The sequence below is a fragment of the Mercenaria mercenaria genome, chromosome 16 (genome assembly GCF_021730395.1).
Source record: "Mercenaria mercenaria strain notata chromosome 16, MADL_Memer_1, whole genome shotgun sequence".
Classification (NCBI taxonomy): domain Eukaryota; kingdom Metazoa; phylum Mollusca; class Bivalvia; order Venerida; family Veneridae; genus Mercenaria; species Mercenaria mercenaria.
In genome coordinates, this window is record NC_069376.1 from 49,847,459 (window position 1) to 49,863,124 (window position 15,666).

General features: G+C 34.2%; 1 protein-coding gene across 7 annotated transcripts; it reads left to right on the plus strand.

Moving 5' to 3' along the window:
* Positions 1 to 2,908: 2,908 nt before the first annotated feature.
* On the plus strand, positions 2,909 to 15,659 carry LOC123540251 (MFS-type transporter SLC18B1-like). Of its 7 annotated transcripts, none has more exons than XM_053527032.1 (14): positions 2,909 to 3,005; positions 3,521 to 3,851; positions 5,909 to 6,004; positions 8,022 to 8,098; positions 8,719 to 8,866; positions 9,259 to 9,327; positions 9,634 to 9,727; positions 10,051 to 10,193; positions 10,782 to 10,880; positions 11,755 to 11,855; positions 12,878 to 12,973; positions 13,197 to 13,271; positions 13,412 to 13,505; positions 14,972 to 15,659. In XM_053527032.1, the coding sequence occupies exons 2-14, from the start codon at positions 3,669 to 3,671 to the stop codon at positions 15,050 to 15,052; spliced, it is 1,356 nt and encodes a 451-aa protein (XP_053383007.1). In that variant the 5' UTR covers positions 2,909 to 3,005; positions 3,521 to 3,668; the 3' UTR covers positions 15,053 to 15,659. The 7 variants fall into 7 exon arrangements, with proteins under 7 accessions (XP_053383007.1, XP_053383006.1, XP_053383008.1 ...); XM_053527031.1 differs by lacking the exon at positions 2,909 to 3,005 and adding an exon at positions 3,047 to 3,202; XM_053527033.1 differs by lacking the exon at positions 2,909 to 3,005 and adding an exon at positions 3,192 to 3,301.
* The last annotated feature ends 7 nt before the right edge of the window (positions 15,660 to 15,666 follow it).

Sequence of the window (15,666 nt, forward strand, 5' to 3'; positions counted from 1 at the left end):
TTTCCCTGTAGTATCAGTCATGCAAGTAAGTCATCATGTTATACTTTCCAAAGATTCTGAAGACATCTGGTATAAAACCTAGCATTTTACTCGGGCAATCCATAAAACAATTAAGACGGAAATCAAACATACTCTTCACTCGATTGTCTCTGTCTAAATTACATAACTGGCCAAAAAAGAGCAGTTTCCGTTTATCAATCTCATGTTCAATTGAATATAAACCAATGAGGCTTAAGGCAACATCTGTTCTGGTGTGTCGTGGTAATGATTGCATAGACTTTATACAATGTCTGGGAACAATTTCTAGAGAGTGCATTTGTGTTTGCGTTATAGCAGACCAAAGTTCACATCCGAAAAGAAGCTCTTGGCAGTGCAATAGTCTTATAAAGATGTTTGGCTGATATTGGATGTATGCCACCGTTATGTACTCCACAATCTGCGAAACTAAAGTACGTTTTGCACAGTTTCGTACATGCATCCTAAATATTTTCATTTAAACACATGTTCTTGTTACACTTAACACCTAAGTGCACGTAACTGTCTGATTCTAACACACTGTCTGAACCCAGTTTCCATTTTCTTGAGGTTTTCTGGTAAAGCTTAGGTACTTCGTTATAAACTTTTTCTTAGCATTGTATAAGTATTGTTCCTTTGTCGAATTTTCATAACACATAGCCATAAGACCGTCTAATCCAGCTTTGCTAAGTGACGTCAGGACCATGTCGTCGGCGGAAGTGGGACAACCATAGCTTATGTTGTTTATACGAGAACAATGCCTCGAATTTTCAACTGTGTCTATTAAACTATCAATAAAAATTAGGTACAAAAATGTACTGATGCACTGGCCCTGTCTGGTTCCCTGTAGGATCTGGAACCAGTCTGAAGTATATCCTTGTGTTCTAACACAGTTTTGTACATTTCTAAACATTTCGACAATTATTGTAAATATGTGTTTTTTAATTCCCGTTTTGAAGAGCTTTAACATTAATATTGGGTGTGAAACTCTGTCGAAACCCTGTTTTGCGTCCAGAAAACATGTAAACAGTTTTGCGTTATTTTCGTTCCCAAAATAGTAATAACAGCGATGTCATGGTACAATTAAATTGTTTTTGGAAACCACTTTGCATGGCATTCACTTTCACGGTATTTTCCTGGTTGATAATATGTAATATACATTTTTTATATAACTTGAGTATTATCGAACACAGGGATATAGCGCGATAACTGTCGGGGTCTCTTTTACTTTTATTTGACCCTTTGTATAGTGTAGTAATAACACCTTTTTAAAGGTTGTCGGGCACGTGCATAAAGTCAGACATGCTTTGGTATAACTTTGTTATTACGGATATATAACATTCCCGTCGTTTTTAATATGCTCGTAATTAATTTGATCATGTCCGCTAGCTTTTCCATTTACTTCGTACACAAACCAAAAAGTTTTCAAATGTGCTCAATTAGTTCCAAAGCTGTTGACTTGAAACATGAAATCAACAATTTTCAGTTTTCCCGTTTAGATATAATATTGTTGTTTATTTACACGCTGGAGGGAGTTTATATATATATATATATCATTTTATTAGGTTTAGTTACCTTAGTTTGTTGGCGACTGATTATTGCGACTGTTAACGTAATTGACGCGGAATACAAATAATCCAGCGTGACGCATGGCTAAAATAGTCATAGAAAACGGCGACAGATAAACTCTTTTTTGGTATAAAAGCATCCGCTGAAACTTTAAAGAATTGCAAAGAAACAAAAAAAAAAATGTTTATTATATCACTTTACGAATCGAACCAATGTTGGTTTTTTTTATCCTGAACTGAGTATTGAATATTAGATATACACGTTCTATTTAATTTTTTATAATTTCTTTATTTTTCCTGTATATACTTTATAAGATACTTACCTCACCTAAAACGTAATGAATCTTTACATAGCATACAATATTATACTGCCAACTGTTTACCAATAGTTAATAGCTAAACACAAAGAATAAATCAATTTGACACTTGTTTTTTCTGCTGTAGGCTAAAAACATGTTTAGACAAAATAGTTATATAAAAATTGTGGAGGTCTATATACAACATTTATACGTTACTTCTTTGTCAAAGTTTTCGCTTCGCGCTTTGGGACTATATCATACGTACAATTTGCAGTCTGCAGATTGGGCTTTTCTCTGCATTCAAAATAAAGCATTACTGTGGTATCAGGAAGGTATCATTTTTGTATTGTTTCCATGATGTGCAGACAGGCTCGCATTGTTAAGAAAGTTTCAGGCATACGATGAAGTGTGTATTAACCATTTTTCTAAGTGAATCGCAGATTAGGAATTTCCATTTTGTTATGAAATGCACTAATGTGTTTAAAATGTGTCGAGGTAGAAGGTCAACACAATGCTGCATTTCATAAACATGTGCACATTTCTGAAATCGCGTCTCATTTCCTAAAAGGTCGGTTTGTTTTCTCTCCCAAATATATTGTTTAAATGTCGCTGAATTTTAGATTTCTAAGTTTCTGAAAACATGAAATCGCCCGTTAACGGCAGTTGTTCGCATAGTTAACATTTTAACGTCACACCCCAATGCATGTTTTCCATAGGCGTCATCCTGAAAAATGCACGTATCTTCTATGACGACATGAAACAAGAGTTACTAGTCAGGTATTTCCATCTCTAGAATATTCCGCATTTTGGGATTAAGAAAGCGAGATAATTCAGAAAGTAAGCAAGAAAGTTATAGTTCTTGGGCACTGCACTTCAAACATGTCATGTGATTGAGAATGAAATCTTTGGAAAGAAATAAATCTTGACTATAAATATTTAAATACTTAGCGGGTCTTTCGCGTCATGAATAATAAAATAGGTTATCGTTTTACGTGTAACATTAGATGCGTTGCGGTTTTGTAGTTTTCATTGCAGTGTATTATGCATTTGATGTATCTAAAATGGCGATGATTTAGGGTCATAAAGTGTATTTCAAAATACTACTTGTTTATTTTGTTCAAATGTAAGTATTTTTTTCTTTCATTTAAGCGATTTGGTTATTAAATCGTGCGTTCATTTAAACTTACAAGCAGTCACGCACTAGATATATGATATGGAGACTTTATGACCAGCCGATATTCTTCATATGCGTCATGTGTCATTTTATATTCAAATTAAAACTCTTCTTTCTCATAAATGGCTGCAGTATGATCGATTTACGTATGTTTGAAATAAAAAACGTATTTGGATATATTTGGATATAAACACGTCTTACCAATAATTTAATAAAATGAAACTAAAAAATAACACAGTACAAACGTAGGTGTACTGAATTAGAGTTTGTTCATTTCACTTGCTTATTTCAATTGTAGAATGTTGCAATTTCCGATTAAGTACAGATATTACAGCTTGTGTACTTTAAAAGGAATGACGTAACTATACGAATATATATATATTTGTCATGGAAGAGCTTCTTGGCGTTTATCATTAATATCGTATAGTGTCAACTTCATGTTAACAATCTGTTTTGTTTAATAGGAAGTAAATGTGCAACATCCATCTAAACTAGAGCACCTGAACGAACAGAAAGAAGAGAAAAGCAGTACGTAACCCAAACTGGAAGTTTAAAAATTATTTCCAGAAGAAGCTATTGAGCTGACAGCAGATTGTGATAAGAACAGAACCAATGGGACATTTAAAGCCACGTGAAGTTCGTGCAAGGATAGTTACGATGGGAGCGGATACAACAAACGGGTTCAGATGGCGGGAAATGACGTGTGAACAGATTGCAGTATTGATGACTATTTATTTCACTTATTTAACTACCTGGCTAAATTTATCGATTCCGGCGCCAATCTTTCCAAAAGAGGTACCATTCTGTATAGTCTATTTTAGTATGCACGATTTGCTTGCCTTATTTATTAGAACCGCTATTAGCTGTAACTACATAGAATGGTGTAGTGGTTGCAGGTGGTCTGTCACATAAGCGACTAGGGTTCATTACTCCGACGGCTCTTTTTTTTCAGTTAATTTTTTTTTTCATAATTTTAACGGTATTTTGTAATTATATTTTCCGTTAATATTGTCATGTACAGGTAAATTTCATCTTAATTAAAATATCTTTCATAATGCTTTATTAGCTGTAAGTTTCGCCTGCTGTTTCAGTAGATTCTCGGAATCAGAGACCACAGTACAAGTTTTCCTCACCAAGGATTAGATACAATCATAATTGCAAATGTATACAATTATATATATTACATAAAATATTCCATACTTATTTGGAAAAAAAAATACACGCAACAGACTTACGAGAAAATGTTGATTCACATTATGCTATGTTAAAAAATGAAATTTGAAGGATCAAATAAGTAACAAATGCGAACCACAACCACAAAATACAAAGAATGTCATGCTTATACTTTCCTGTACTAAGACTAAGACTATTAAAAGGGTACTGTTTTGTGTTGCTACATTTTAACATAATAATCATTATCCCACACAGACTGTATTGATTCGTACTGATTTGTAAACATACCTAACTATGGACCGTTCCATTATTAAGCCGAACTGTATCTGTAAGTTTTGACCTGACACTCATGAATATTCCATGTATTTCCTAAAATTAAGTTTCTTTGTCCGAACCTAGATAACGATATAACTATTGTTAAAACAATAATACACATTTTTTAATTAACAACATGTTTCATGTGCAGATATGACTGTGCAAGCAAAGCGTTCATCTATAAATCTCGAGGCTGTGAGTTTGAATCTTTTGTCTGACAGTACCTTTTTTTCATTTCATCTGTGAATTAAACAGACGAGAACATTATCACAATTGTCATGATTTATCGTTCATTTCTTGAAAGAACTAGACCTTTTTACGATGCTATTGGTTGCCAGGATGTTTTACCGGATGTTTCTGCCCTACGTAAAGTGCGCGTGCGCGAAAATTTACTTCCGTTGATCAGGACCTCGCGATGTGTAAATCCATCTATACTATTCAATATTCTTCAACGTGCATGGCAGTAAACTGTTCTATAAAATGCCAACGACAGGATAAGTGTTCGTTTAAGAACCTAGCGTCAGTACATATCATAAATATATAACTACATTACATTGAATTAAAAGAAAATGGTCTGAACTGAATTTGCACCATGGTAACATGCGTAGAAATCGGAGAGCTTACCACTACGCAAACTTGCCATTATTTAACTAAATTGGTTATTTTAATCCATGTAGATATTTTAAGAATGCAAGTATCGCGTAAGATAACGAAAACGGCCGAAAATATTGACGAAGATTGATGAGTGTCAGCTCAATACTTACTGACGATAGGAAAGTTTGGTGTATTCATCAGTAATACATGTGTTTATATATACGCATTAGTTCCCTTTGTTCTAAAAGTAGGTCATTTTGCGAAACGTGTTTAAACCGACAAGACAATACACGGTAAAATCCTTCTTTGTTGATATAAAAGAAAATGTTAAAGTGTTAGAAATGAGAAATAGAATTTGGTTTTGCATGATATGTTGGCAAATAAAACACGGTTTTGGGTTAAGATGCGTAGTATTCTAATCACGAAGGCCGAACAAAGCACGCAAATCTAAAAGCTGCTTCCATTCTAACACGTTCGAATTAAACCAAGAAGGGAATACTAATCTTGACTCAATTTAGGCGTAAATGGACGCATTAGTTCCCTTGATTCTAAAAGTAGGTCATTTTGTGAAACGTGTTTAAACCGACAAGACAATACAAGGTAAAATCCTTCTTTGTTGATATAAAAGAAAATGTTAAAAATGTTAGAATGATAAATATATCCAGTTTTCTTATTTGAAAATCCTGAATATATCAATTTCTGTTGATTACAACCATTGTATTTTTATCATAAAATTTCTTTCCTATAAGAAATTACCTTTCCTATTTCAGGCAAACAGGAAAGGTGTAAATGCAACGGTATCAGGATGGGTGTTTGGCGTGTTTGCGCTTGTGCAGTTTATTGTTTCTCCATTCTATGGACGATTGGTAAATATTTGACGCAGAAATATCATGATGATGCTATCATTTTTTAACATAGCATGATGTGGGTGGACGGATACCTCAGTGGTTTGCACACTGGTCTTCCAATCATGAGGTCGGGGGTTCGATCCCAGGCAGCTACTCGGGAATTTTCAGAAACGCTTTTCTTTCAGAAACGGTTTTCAGTGTTTCCCACCCAACTAGAGGTGTACTGGTCAGGAACCCAGGCAATCTTTGCGTGTATCAGTGCTTTACACTGAGCACGTTAAAGAACCAGGCTGTCTATTCGCTAGGCTAAATTCTATAACGATTTCTTCCCAGCCGACTAAGTAAGAATCAAAAGATCACAAAAATGATTTTAAAAATGTTTGTACAAATAATTGTAGGCATCATAAATATAAATCAAAAGCAATGTATTCAAATATCAAACTCGTGAAAACTAAATATTCCCTTAAGAGGCCTCCGTGGCCGAGTGGCCAAGTGGTCAAGTGTCCCTCACCGAGGTGGTTTCGAATCCTCGCACGTGGTGTAGAATTTTTCATCTGAGGAAGCACTCCAGCTAGCTTACGGAAGGTCGGTGCGCAACCATGCCTGATACAAAGCTCGCAGTGGCACCTGATGTCTTCTTCAACCAAAAAAACTGGAAAAGACGACATAGGACTTAAATAGTATCGGTGTGATGCTTAATCTTTCATAAATATTAAAAACTTACTCGTTATATGGTATATTATTAAAAAGAAAACGGTTTAGAAACACACACTGTTTGTTTGCATACCTTAATAAAACACACACTCCAAACAGAAACTTACTGTGAAAATCGCCGTTTAATACATATAACAAGATTGAAATACACCGGATTGACATCCTCTTAGTAGCGTTATTTCATGTTATGCAGAATTGAACATTTCAACAGTATGTTTGTAGTATTTACTACGGTCCTAATTAAAACAAAATATCTGATTTCAAATCACTTGCACACAACAACCACCGATGTAGGTTTGATATCTCACTTCCTTCTAGAATTTTTCATGTGATGATGCCATTCAGCTAGCTAACTGTAAGCAGGTAGTACTGCTCAGGTGACCGCCCCTGCACGAAACAATACACAAAGGTGCTTCTGGTATCTGCTTTGACAATTAAAAGCTGGAAAAGTCACCATTTGACTTAAATTATGTCAGCGTCACTCCACCCAAGATTAACAAAACAAAAAACATGAAATAATTTATGATGTTCTTTTGTAACGAACAACATTTACGATTTAATTTAGCTTCATTGTGATATGAATACAGTGGCTGCGGTATATTGTGCGAATTATTTGTACGTCACTGGTATAACACACTGCAATATAGAGGCCGTTCTATTGGCTAGAAACACCGCTTCCAAGGGCGATTGTTACTGTGACTATATGACTAAAAAACAAACAAAGATGTGATAACAAATTGGATCAAATAATTTGGTTTCAAAAATGCAAATATTAAGTAAATTTAGCTGACCTTTTCTGAGTGATACAATATTCTACATATTTCCATAACTGTTTTAAGAACTCTTTAGAAGTTTGAAATACCGCATCTTTTGTGAAAAAAAATGTAAATTTCAAAAGGAAATGCTCAAAAGAGTTTCAGTTTATTTTTGATGTATTTTCAATCTTGTCATAAATTTTATATGTGTATAGTGTTTTTTGCTTACTAAGGTGTTATTTAAATTCAGCGTCAAATGGACTCAAAACCGCGTTAATAACAATATGGTTCATAATGGTCGAAATTGTTTATGGAAAATTTCCTCTATACATTTGTTTTCATGATAAAATCAACACATAAAAATATTTTGAAATTTAAGTAGGTGCAATTGTCCATTGGGGTTCTTAAGAATGGTGTATAGTACGAATGGTATTATTTCATATATTTAAAGAGAAGCGCAGAAAATGCGGTCCAAACTGTAGATTCCATCAGTCAGCTGCAATCTTTCAGAGGTTTCAATATATTTATTCATCCTCTTTAATTTTTACTATTATTTATAATTACAGTTGTCTAAAGGGTTTAGTTGTAGATCCTTGTTAGCTTTTGGATTGCTTGTCTGTGGTGGCTGCACCATAACTTTTGGGTAAGTGACGGTTTGTTCTTCATAGATATGACTTAACAGGTAGAATTGCGATCCGTAAGCCATGTTTCATGACAAATTCTCTTTTGCTTTCAAAATATTGCAGGATCCATATTTTGTGACAGACAGACAGTTAGACAGGTGAACAAAAGACAAATGGGCGGACTTATTAAATGAATGTGCCTATCTGAAAACTTCACCCAGTTTCACTTCAATCCCTTGTACTTCTAATGTTATTCCATGATCCGTCTTTTAAGACAGACAGACAGGTGAACGAACAGACGTATTGCTTTCGATGTACTACGATGTTGAATGCAGGAATAAAAACTACTTCTACATTTATCTGTCACGAAAAAAAAGTTATTTTTAGATATAACTATCAAACGCATTTAAGATTAGTTAGAGCTAGAACATAAAGGAAATGTAATGATAGGATAAGTTTCAGGATTATTACAGAGCACTTCATTTGCCACAAGGAAAACGGATCATCGGGCTAAATAATCTAGATATCACAGACAAAAATACTCCACCATATTTTTGCAGTTTTACTTGTGTTCATAAATAATACTGTGCTGATAGGTTCAGAATTAATGTGAAATTTAAAGACCTTGTGTTCATTTCAGTATGCTGACCTTAATAGATACTACATCTTTGTTTGTACTGCTGTGTTTTCTGGTGCGAATTCTGTTGGCAGTTGCCTGTACCATTTTAAGCAATACCGGACTAGTATTGCTGGTACAATACTTTCCTAACAATGTAGCAACTCTTTTTGTAAGTATAATACTTTCCAACTTCGAAAAACATATGAAACGTGTGTATAAGATAATATCTTTTTGCATCCTGATTAAGTTTGAGGAAAAAGCTTTTCTATATAACTACTACTATTGCGTAGCGCCATTTCGTTTTAGTATATGTGGAATTATATATTTTCCTGGTACAAATTTAAGTCAAATATATAAAACTCCATTTCTACATATGTTTTGTTTTTTGGCTGGTGTACATCATTCAACGTCAAAATCGTAGCATCCACCTAATTTCCATCCTGATATATTAAAATGCTCTTTAAAAGACGTTTTTTTTTTAGAAATAGATGAAAAATTATCATAACCAATAATTGTCCTTGGTCTGAATATTATAGCACTAATGCCTTGTACTACTTGTAGGGAATAGGGGAGGTTTTCACTGGTATTGGGTTAGTTGCTGGTCCTGCACTGGGTGGAGTCCTATACACTGTAAGCCCTTTTACTATTTCATTATTAGTACTTGTTAAAAAACAAAATTGCAAATACAAATGACTATATTACTACTCATTTTGATTATTATAGCCTTTGTTTTTCTTTTGACATGTTTGTTTCTTATTTTGAATTTCTACGTCCTGTAAAACAATAATTTGATTCATTAATATTGACAATGATTAAACTCTTTGATAGTTTGAAAACCATAACAAAATAAAAGCTGTGATTCTACGTATATGCCGATATATGTCAATATTTAATGTCATTTACTCAAAATAATCATTTGCCCTTTATTTATTTCAGACTGGTGGATATATTTTACCCTTTGCTGCATTAGGTTCTATCGCCATACTAGCTCTGCCTTTCTTCTGGATTTTTGTTCCTCAGCAAAAAGCAAGTGAGTTATGCAACTGTAACTGCTATCTTTTAGTGTGCCTGTAGCTCAATGTCAAAATGTTGGTAATAGAAAAAATACTGTTCTAAAGTGATTCACTGAATTCTAGATAATGTTTATTTTTCAAAACGTTTATTGGATAAAAAACAAAAGCGTCAGTCATGCAATACAAATATGAAACTTCAGTAAACTTTGTATGTTACTCATGTAATACTGTTGTTTAGACTTTTCAAAGAGGCTGTTAAAAACATGTACTATGTTGCAGGTCTATAGGCATGTCCCTTTATAGGGCAACTTTTGTTTCTTTAACAGTGTAAATATTTCAGAGAAATCTACAAATGCAGACATGGAACTCTCAATGTTGAAGTTACTTTTACATCCAAAGTCAATTGTAAACTCTATAGTAATTGTCCTTATAGCTGTAGCATGGACTGTCCTTGACGCAACACTGGAGCCTCATCTCAGAAAGGTTTGATTTTTTTGTTTTATTTTGATGGAAAATCTACACTAAACCTAACCATTTTTTGCTTATCAACAGCGACAAATTTACTCTATGGGATATATTATTTCTTAATTAAACTGAGTAGTAACCATTAGTCCTTTAGAGTCAAACTGAAAATAAATGAAAGCCTAACCTGAAAAGCGTTAGTCGATATGCTAATAACTGCGTGAGAATTGTGACAATATGAAAGCCATTCTAAACCTTTCACCTGCGATTCCCTCTAAAGGTGTCCAGGAGAATGTCATTATTCAGTTCACGAATTCCACACAATGTAGATGAAATATATACAGATATTTAACAAAAGAAAAATATAAGGAAATAAAAATTGTCTATGATTGTCATTTTTAAAGTCTGACAGACTGCTTTTGCCTGCTGATATAGTACAATGTAACATTGATAATTTCTTGCTAACTCTGAACGATTACATTTTGTATTCACCTTACTGAACCTGTATTAAATACCTTCTTGTTTCCTTTCATGATATATTTTGTTCTCTTTCAACACTTTCAGAACATCTCTCAATCACTCTGGTAAAAATGTTGTTTTTTTTTTCAGCATGGTATTCAGCCCAAAATAGTCGGAATTATGTTCCTTGTAATGGCAGCATTTTATTCCACAACATCTCCACTCTGGGGGCGACTAGCCGACAAACTAGTAAGAACTACTAGTTATTTGAAAACCAATAGATAAATGTTATACGATCGGAAAGAAAATTTTGTCATTCTAATGTTAAATACGATAGATGAGTAGTTCAGTCTAACATTCGGATCTAGATAGATAAATAAGACAATGGTCTTACCGTCACACAATATGTTGTTTTTATACATTACACTCTGTAATATATATATATGGTATTAACTTCGAACAAGATCCGCATAACAATCAACAACTCGGCACTTCCATCTAGCATAGAGGCTATATAAATTCACACTATACAAATGCTTTTGAACAATTCTAAAATTGTCTAAAATGCATTTTGCTGGCCAAATAGAGATGCTTAAACTGTTCAACAAATTAAAGCCGCATATTGAAATGGTAACTTGATCCCATCTTAGAATATATTAAAGTATCTGGCATAGAGCAAGATATTAATGCAAATATATTGTAAATTAGGTGATAGTTTTGTGCATTTTCTATGAAAACAATTGAGACGTGCCATGAGAAAACCAGCATAGTGGGTTTGCGACCAGCATGGATCCAGACCGCATCCGCGCAGTCTGGTCAGGATCCATGCTGTTCGCTATTAGTTTCTCTAATTCCATTAGGCTTTGAAAGCGAACAGCATGGATCCCGACCAGACTGCGCGGATGCGCAGGCTGGTCTGGATCCATGCTGGTCGCAAAGCCACTATGTTGGTTTTCCCATGGCGCGGTTCAATTCTTCTTCCTTTCACAGCTGTAGACCTTAATTATGGCACTTGATATTGATCAATTATGAGAACGTTGTAGTGGGTTTAAGTTGTCGACGAAATCGATGGGGCATACACCATAATTAAAATATACATGTTTTATTTTTATTTTAATTCCAGCCAGAAAATAGAATCATGATTGTCATTGGTTTAATACTAATTGCCATTGGTTTACTTTGGTTAGGACCGTCTCCGCTTCTTCCGTTTTCCGTGAAATATGAGTGAGTATATACGTATAATGTCTCTGATGATGATGATGATGATGATGTGTGTGTGTGTGTGTGTGTGTGTGTGTGGTTTCGGGTTTAACGTCTTTTTCAACAATTTTTCAGTCATATAGCAGTGAGCACAATGCCCAACTTTATAGTGCTGCCTCACTGGAATATCACGCAGTAAACACGTGACATGATGCCCCACCCAGTCACATTATACTGATACCGGGCTGACCAGTCCTAGCACTACCCTCTTAATGCTGAGCGCCAAGCGAGGAAGCTGCTAGTACCATTTTTTACGTCTTTGGTATGACGCGGCCGGGGATCGAACCCACGACCTCCCGCTTTCGAAGCGGACGCTCTACTACTAGGCTACCGAGGCGGTTCTCTGATGATGTAAACAACTAATCTGTTTATTAAATATAATGGCCATAATATTTTATGTACGGGTATTTGAACTCATATCCCATCAGTAGTTGTCTTATTTAATACATTTTCTAAATTCGGACATTACTTTCATTTGTTAGTACAGTTTTAAAGTTGACTGATGCCAGGCAGTATCTATCTATAAAATACATAATAATTTTCATGTAGAAGAAATATTTATTGCATTCGTCAAGGAATAAAATAGATTTAAGACAGGAGGAAGTTAGCTGAACTTAATATCACGATATTAAAATAAAAGATAAAATAAATAAAATGATTTAATTATTTTAGACGTTTCTATCTGTTATTGTTGTTTGTGATTATATTATGTTTGTTTGTGTTGCTGGGTTTTATGCCATCCCGGTATAATTGTGTTCTAAAGCTTTTGGTAGTGCGGTGAGCCGCCAGCCGCCTGTAAGTCATGTTGTATAACCTGGAAAAAATCTACACCCCAACCGAGGTTTCGAAACCGTAGTGGTTAGGGACCAATTGTTCGTAGTCAGCGAGCTTATCCAGCCGGCTGCGGAGGACCATGAAATATACTAATTAATTAGTGCCTTATTGTTGCTTTCAAACTGAGCAACTAGAAATGTTATTGTTTTTAGTTTTGTGTGGTATACTGCCGTATCTCTGGCAATAATTGGAACAGCTTATGGTATGTGTGTTGTGCCCACATATAGCATCTATCTCAGTGTCCTCAGGTAAACATTGTATTTTCGTTCCGTTATCTTTCCTACAGTAGGCATTATCTTATTAAAAACAATTAAAAGTTACATCTTTTTAACGATTTTTGTTTGTTGGTTAGTGTTTTTGTTGTTGTTTTTGTTGTTTTATTTTTCTTATTGTATTTTTTCAAACTTTTTTGCAATAAACAATATGCAGGTTTATCTAACTTATTTAACTAATCTATTTGTTTTCTTTCAGAGAAATCAATTACCCACAAAATAACTCAACCCATGGAATGGTATCTGGTCTATTTACCTCCATGTACTCTTCGGGGTAGGTTCAACACTTATCAGTATGTCTATAATTCCAGTTTACATCAAGAAGCTTGTAAGAGACAATAAAATCCAAGATAGAAATATCTTTTCGAAATGAATTCATGTACAATTTTCTACTTCAAACAACGTATTTTACAGAAGTTTTATTGGGCCCAGCCTCGGAGGGTTTCTGTATGATCTTATTGGGTTTGAATGGCTCGTTACATTTGTTGCAGTGGCATGTTCTCTGATGGTGAGAATGATAACTTTATTATTGATCTTTTTTATTTGTAATAAATAATGACACAGGTCCAGTATAATTCGCGACATTTAAAAGAAGCAGTCCCAAAAACAAAATTTGTCATTAGGGAGTTTGCGAGCTACTAACGAAGAAAACAGTCCGTAAAGAATGAAACTATAAAAGCATTGATCACCTGTTCTCATGGGAGTGGCATAAAACCGTTGAATATTTTTATATTACACTGGTATGATAAGATGTTAAATACTATGTTTGTAATAGGTATTTGACGAAGAAATTTCGATGTTTCAGCAAAAGGTAAAAATGTATGTTAATATTTTTAATACTTTACCTATTGAAACTCAGACGATATTTGTTTCTATTGTAAATATACACGTAGCAATAATTGATCTCACAACCTATCTCCTAGTCCCAATCTGTAACTCTGGTTACCTCTCCTGACGGTCCGTCCACAATATCAGACTGAAATAAATTGAAAGTGACGCCACGAGTTGGACTACCTATCTCCCGGACATTCTTTGCATAAGAACTTGTTGCTTTGTACAGTCGTGTGTTTGTATAACAGGGTCACTACAGACACTGTGTATCATTATATAAGTTTCCATTCAAAGTTTAAAAAACTTCTTCTTCAGTATCTATGTCGTTAAATAATCCAAAATGGTTTCTTCTTCCGAAATCCTATATACCTGTGCTTGTAACTTCAAGTTTCGCATTTATTTTTACAAATCATCATCTGAATTTCACAGGGTTTAGCATCACATTTCCTACTCCTAGGGGGAAGGGCTATTCTGTAACAAATGACTTGGACTCTGTGTTGTTTTATTTTCTTGTTTCTTTTTTGGATCATGGTACTATAACAGAATGCCGCTTAAACCGGTGCTACGTGACGTGAGGGGTGTAACACATTTCAGTAACTGTCATGAAAAGATTCAATTAAATCGAGTCTGCTATTATTTTGCTTGTTGCATTTCGCGAACTTCTTCATTTTTCAAGATCCATATTAGTCATATATCATTTCGTAAGTATTTAGAGGTGGTAAAATGAACTTTTGTAACTTTAAAAATCTTTTTCTGACTGAAATTTAATTTTCATACATGTTTTTGTTTACTAGTCATTAAAAAGGGAAATTCTTTAATGTGTTTGTTCTTTATGTACTAGCTAATAACTGCATACATATCCAGAAAAGGAGCAACTGCTGAAAATAAAATACTATTAATAGTATTGCCTTGTAATTCAAAGATAATCGAAGGAAAATACTTGCGGATCACGTAGTATTAAAAGTAAATGAGCGTTATGGCGTTATTGTAAATCTCATTACCTCTAATCAATATGCTGTAAGGTTCCTTAGTTGTGTACTACACTCCAAAAGGATAATCTGATAGATCGGAATATATTGCATGCTTGTATGTAAATGTAACTCTAGGACTGCATTTCGTCTGTTTCTTTTGTTTTAATTTCAGGGCTTTCACGTTTTTGTGACCCTGTTGGTGGAGGGAAAAGCCGTGGAAAAGCAATACTCGACCGACAATACGCTTATATAACATTTTGTTATACATATATAACAGTGATGAAAGAACAAGATTGTTCGTAATGTTGTACTAGAATGTATAACAGGCTATCACTTTGCATATAGATTTTATTAACGTTCTTAACAGCCGTCTGCGTCAGTAAAGTTACATCCCGTACCTGGACTATGTAGTTTTTGTGTTGCGCTGGAGCCGATGCTGGGTCGTGAGGGATGTTGCATACTTGCTCAAAACTAGTCTTGGTTGCGTTCTTCCTTCGAAATTGTACTTAAATTATTATCCTTCCGATAACCATGATTAGTTTAGAACGAAATCCAAACGATGAGTATGTTTAAATACACATACATTTTTAAAATGTCTTTTCAATCACTAACAGCACATTTTTATATTAGACTTACTTGAAAACAGTTTGTTGTAACTGAAAATTCCGAAAATTTTACATGAACCATAAAAACAGTTGCAAGAAGAAGTCTTCCTGGAATCAGGGCAGATAGTCCAGCTTATGTATAAACGTCCCCTGGGGTATTTGTGTTTTTACGTATTTAGAAACATCGCCCCTTCCATATTGTATAATTATAATATAAAGGCGAAATTATATGATATTAAATAATGATATTCTTTTTACATTG